Source organism: Asparagus officinalis, chromosome 7 (assembly GCF_001876935.1).
Source record: "Asparagus officinalis chromosome 7, Aspof.V1, whole genome shotgun sequence".
Taxonomy (NCBI): domain Eukaryota; kingdom Viridiplantae; phylum Streptophyta; class Magnoliopsida; order Asparagales; family Asparagaceae; genus Asparagus; species Asparagus officinalis.
The window spans coordinates 49,572,419-49,577,877 of record NC_033800.1 but is presented as its reverse complement, the minus strand read 5'-3'; the positions used below and the strand labels follow the sequence as shown (position 1 = coordinate 49,577,877).

The 5,459-nt window shown below is 38.4% G+C and overlaps 1 protein-coding gene and 1 pseudogene across 1 annotated transcript in view; one reads left to right on the top strand and one right to left on the bottom strand.

The window, feature by feature from the left end:
- Positions 8 to 3,495, bottom strand: LOC109850175 (annotated as a pseudogene).
- LOC109847114 (pectinesterase/pectinesterase inhibitor-like) overlaps positions 4,778 to 5,459 on the top strand; it is an 8,563-nt gene continuing 7,881 nt past the window's right edge. Inside the window, exon 1 of the mRNA XM_020416360.1 lies at positions 4,778 to 5,453. Coding sequence (XP_020271949.1) covers positions 4,915 to 5,453 — 539 coding nt within the window. The 5' untranslated portion in view covers positions 4,778 to 4,914. The remainder of the gene's footprint in view (positions 5,454 to 5,459) is intronic.

Below are 5,459 nucleotides of genomic sequence, written 5' to 3'. Positions count from 1 at the left end.
ACTTTCATCTAAAAAAGATAACTTTCTCAATGTTTTCTTGAACAGAAAAACAAGATATCAGGAAACGTCGACAAATTGAGTAAATCTTTCTAACCCTTGTTAAGATTTTTTTACCCCTTTGACGAAATTAAACCATTTGGAGGGTTAAGGAGGGACTAAACTCCCTTAACCCTTCTCTTAAACCCTTTACAACTGAGGCCTAAAAGAACCATCCTCCCATAATCAAATGATTAATATTTAGAGACAAACCCCAGTTTGGCATTCTTTGTCTGGCACCTCTTGCAAAGCCAAGTTTTCTTTAGTTCATCCTATTCAGTTTGGCATTCTTTGTCTGGCACCAACAAATATAAGAGTTATACACCCCGTTATACCAAATTATGTATCGAGATAAATGAGAGTTGTTCATAAACAGAATAAATATAAAAATAAGACAATTCTCACATACATTGTAGTGTTCAAGCTCTCACGCCGTCTCTCCTCATAAACATGTGTCCCACCAATCTCCTTCAGCAGATCAAGACGTTCAGAATCTTTCATTAAGGTCAGAGATGCTATCTGCACACCATTAAGACTAGTGTTTAGAAGAGATATATGCAACTTAATAAGAGAAAGAATGAATTGCAAAATCAGCCAGCTAGGAACACGCACACACCTTCCCTTGCTAAACAACATAGTAAGGATTGGACCGAGAGAAACCAGCACTTTCCAGCAAGTTCATAACTTCTGTTTTGCTGCAAAATAATAATAATAATAATAAATATCACAATGCATATTTCAAAAGGGCAGGTGGAAGTAGTATCATAATAGCAGATGTATAAGAAAATCATACGTGACATGCTTCGCATCCAAAAAATATTCATCCTTTTTCAGACCAATTGTCCGACGTAGCCGCACCTCATCCTTATCAACCTGCAACAAGCACAGAACATGTGTACAATTTTTTTAGAAAAACCACGTAATATAAATATATGTGTGTGTATATACACTTTTCTGATGAAATCTGCCCATTGTGTCCGTCATTCCTAAATTATTTCCCTTGAAAGCAGCTATTATCCATGTCTTTCTAGCTTCATGACATTATCCATACCTAACTATTATTTATTGAGATGATTTATCTTGGAGTAGTTAATAGCCGTGTTTGTTTCCACTATTTTTTTATTGTTTCCAATGAGAAAATGACATTCATATTGAATAGGTGTTTGTAAAATCATAATATTACCATAACATGCGTGCAGCAACATTGTAATACTAAGTTTTGTGTATCACACAGATAATAACTAGTACTTACAACACCAAAATACTATGCATATGAATTTCCTACAAAGTATAGATACAACTAAATGCACAAGTTTGAGAATAAGATACAAGAGAACTTACTGGGATACGATTGTCAGAATTGTCGAACACTATCTCCACAAAAGCTGAAACAACTTGATGTCCAGCACCTTCCTGTCAATTGTGAAAATCCAAGTCAACAGAAGACACAAAAAAATAAGTAAGAAAGAGAAAAATAAAAGAAAAAGATGGTTACATGGAGAAGGGCCTGTCTATCTTCATTGTGCTAGTTGTGAAAGAGGTCGCTGAGGACAAAACGTATGGCTAGAAAGGGTTTTAAGCAATGTGGATAATTAACCTCATGAAAATTTAATTACAAAATTACTATAAAGGAAATATTGTTCAAATCTTAGATAAGGAAAAAAGTACCATGAAAAAAGTTTGTCTTCCCAGATCCATTGGCACCAACTGCAGAAACATAAATACATTAGCATAAACTGAACATTCTAAGAACATTTTAGCCTACCACAGAGATACCTGTATGAGTTAAAAAAAAGATACACTTTCAGATGAACCAAATGTCTAACAAATACCATAGCAAAATGCACTTCTATGAAATTAATTGGAAACCATGTGCTAATGGATAAGAGGAATATGTAAATATTTCTTTCAATGTGATCTAAGCCTGATTGAGTTAAAATACTTGGATGACTAGAACCAGATACTTAAAACCTCAAATAAAGATCCATACTTTTAATAACCAAATAAGTGAATCTAAAAAATGAAAACTGACTCACCTAGTGAAAGAGAGGGAGGGAGGGAGAGGAGTAACAGTAATAGAGGATTGCTTGAACTTTAAAATTATAAGTACAGTCATCCATGGGCCTAGGATGAAGGATGGCCAGCGCGCGGACATTAATGGGTTTTTTTTTTACATGTGCAAATGAGAGATAATATGTGTATTATGTAGGGCTACGGTTTAATCCTTTAAACTGAGAAATTGGAGCTGATTTTAAGAAGAAATAACCAATTTTTATTATCTATCAAGATTTTTACTCAGATTCAGAGGATTGAAGAGGAGCAAAACAAATAGAAATCTAATAACAGTACCAACACAATTAACTTTGGGACTAAAGGGATCTGTAGCAACTTGTTCCTTGTAACTCTTAAATCCTTCAATGATAACCTGACAAGAATTGACAATAAGAAAACTCTTAATGAAAATACAATCACGTTACGCACACAAAAGACAAAGAAATTTTAGAGAAAAAAACAAAATTAAGGAAAGAGACAAGAATTTTACCCTCTTTATGTGCATCTTGGAAGATGACTACACCATTAAATACCTAAACAAATAACAAAATTTCAGAAAAACAATTAAAATACCGCAGCATCAAGCTTTTCAATCTCTAATGTAAAGCCTAGCTACATCTCAAAGGAACCAGTCTAACTTAGACAGGGTTTCAGACCATCGTCAGACTAATCGAAACCCTACCAGCTAAGGTGCATGGCCTACACATCGGCACTCTAAAGCTGGTAAGATATAAATCAAGCTTGGAATCAAACAACTTGACGCTACAAGGAGTGAAAAAAGGGGAAAACATCAAAAAGCACTTGAGCTCAAGTTCTCCTTCCGTTATCCAATAGCAAAGATTGAATCTCCTGATTTGGTCAGAAATCATGAGAAGAGATTGGTTGATCCAACCCTACAAAGCTCCCATCAATGAGATTTGGGGCTCAAAAACAAAACGACTGGTAGGGTTTCCAGTCCTCGCATCAACATTCAAAAGCTAAGTAGGAGCACAGTCGAGCTCGGAATCGAACAATTCAATGCCAAAAAAGTGAAGTAAGAGATTAGAAACACAAAAGGCTACCTGAAATCAAATTCTCTCCTCGATCTTCACTAGGAAAGATCTAACCACCTGATTTGATCAGAGATCATGAGAAAAGATGTGTCGAGAAAACCCTAGAAAGCTCCCTACCATTGTGATTCAGTGCTCGCCCTCGCTGGAAAAAGCAATGAGAGTAGCTCGACGACGAAGATAATATCGGAGAGGAGATTGGAGATGAGATCCAAGATGAAACGGCGACGAGTTCAGTGATGAGATCGACGACGCCACGGCGATTTTTGGGAGCGGAAATTTTTGGCTTAGGGATTTCCGTGAGGATTTGAGAGAGAGAGATATATTTCGTTTAAGGGTCTGTTTGTTTGGTCAAAAAAAATGAGAAAACACCCGCCACATCACCTTTCAAGAAATCTCTTATGTGCCACATAGGATTTTGGTTTCAAGGGTTTTCCATTTCTTCAGTTTGTTTCATTTTGTAATTTAAAGAAATGAAACGCCACGTAGGATGCCACATCAGCTTTTTAAGAAATGTGTTTTCACAACAAAAACCTCTGAAAACACTTGGAAATGTCACTTCAATGAATTATTTATTACTAAAAGCACTGTTAGAATAGTAAAGCTGAATAAAACAGATTATTTAAATTGGCTGATTTCTCTTTCCTTTGCTTTTTGTTCAAACAAACACAAGAAATAGAAATGTGGTGCACTGTTACTATTGCGGCTTTTTTTGTCTCTTTGTGTGACTTGGCGGTGAAATGAGGTGATTTCTTTGCGAAACAAACACAAAAAAAGAAATGTGGGAAAACTCTTGAAATGGGTTGAAATCAAATGAAATGTGACATTTCCATTTCCGATTTTTTTCAGAAAACAACCAAACAGCCCCTAAACGGTCAGGGGCATGGGCTTTAAAAACAATTATTAAGCCCAAGAACAATTATGAAGCCCATGAATAATTATTAGACCTATGACAACGTTTTTTATAAATTGTTGTATTAGGCATTACAAACCGTTACGATAGATATCTAACGCAACAGTTAAAACCGTTGCAACTTAACCGCTGTAATAGATCAATTATGTGGTAGTGATGTATTGTGTGGCGATTCGTAAAAATTAGTAGGCGACGTATGTATGGCTAGAACTGATCAGCGTATGAATTAATTACTGGCCGGTCATGATCCTGGCCCGTATGGGATTTGGAACAAGGAGCATGACATCAAATAGACTCTCCGCAGAGGGTCAAAAAGAATTTCAGTTAGGGGTTTAGTTGCAAGAATAGTACCACAAGGATAGTACATTTGATTCGTTGAAAATACAAAGCATTAATTTATAATTATTTCCATCAATTATATAGCGACATAACTCTGTTCTTCTTACCGGCCGCCTCCCGCCTTCTACTTTCAAGCCTGCTGTATTGTGGGGTTGTCTTTGACGCAATTTCTCCAATTATTGATCATCTTTTTAACTATTTTTATTTTATTTTTTAATGTCACTTGGGTATTAACACTAAGTGTTCCTTGTTACATGTTTGCTCCTACCATCACTCTCAAAAAATAATCACAATTTCCTCGGGCGTGCAGTTAATGACGATTACAAATTTAGAATACTACATATACTATTATCCAATCCTAAAAGAAAAGATCCGAATTCTCCTCCTCCCCTCTGAAAGCACCAACCATCTTTTCCCAACGACGGCCACAATCTCTATTCCTAGTCCGAAAATTCCTTTTTTCCTCCCTCTCATTAGCATTTCCCTCTCTTTCTATTTCTCATTTTCTTCTCTTGCCAGCCAACAATGGCCGGCAAAAAGAAAATCTCCTTAATCGCCGGCTCCTTCCTCCTCGTCGCTGCCGCGGTCGCCTGTGTTGTTGCCGTCGTCGTCAGCACCAAATCATCATCCACCACCCCCTCCTCATCCCCTGCTCAACCGAACACCGCCTCCACGTCCGCCTCGGTCAAAGCCATCAAATCGATCTGCCAACCGACCAGCTTCCGCGAGACGTGCGAGGACGCCCTCACCAAGGCCGTAGGCAACAACACGGACATCAAGTCCCTCATCAAAACATCCTTAGATGTCACCATCACCCACATCCGGGACGCCGCCAACAGGTCCTCTGTCCTCCATGCCGCCGCCGAGGACCCCACCACCTATTTGCCCCTCCAGACCTGCATGACCGTCTTCGACTACGCCGTCCAGGACCTCAAGGACGCCGTCGACCACGTCCTGAGCTACCAGCTCAACGATCTCGACAGGGCCGTGTACGACCTCAAGAACTGGCTCAGCAGCGCCAGCACGTACCAAGAGACCTGCGTGGACGAGTTCAACAACCAGACGTCGGA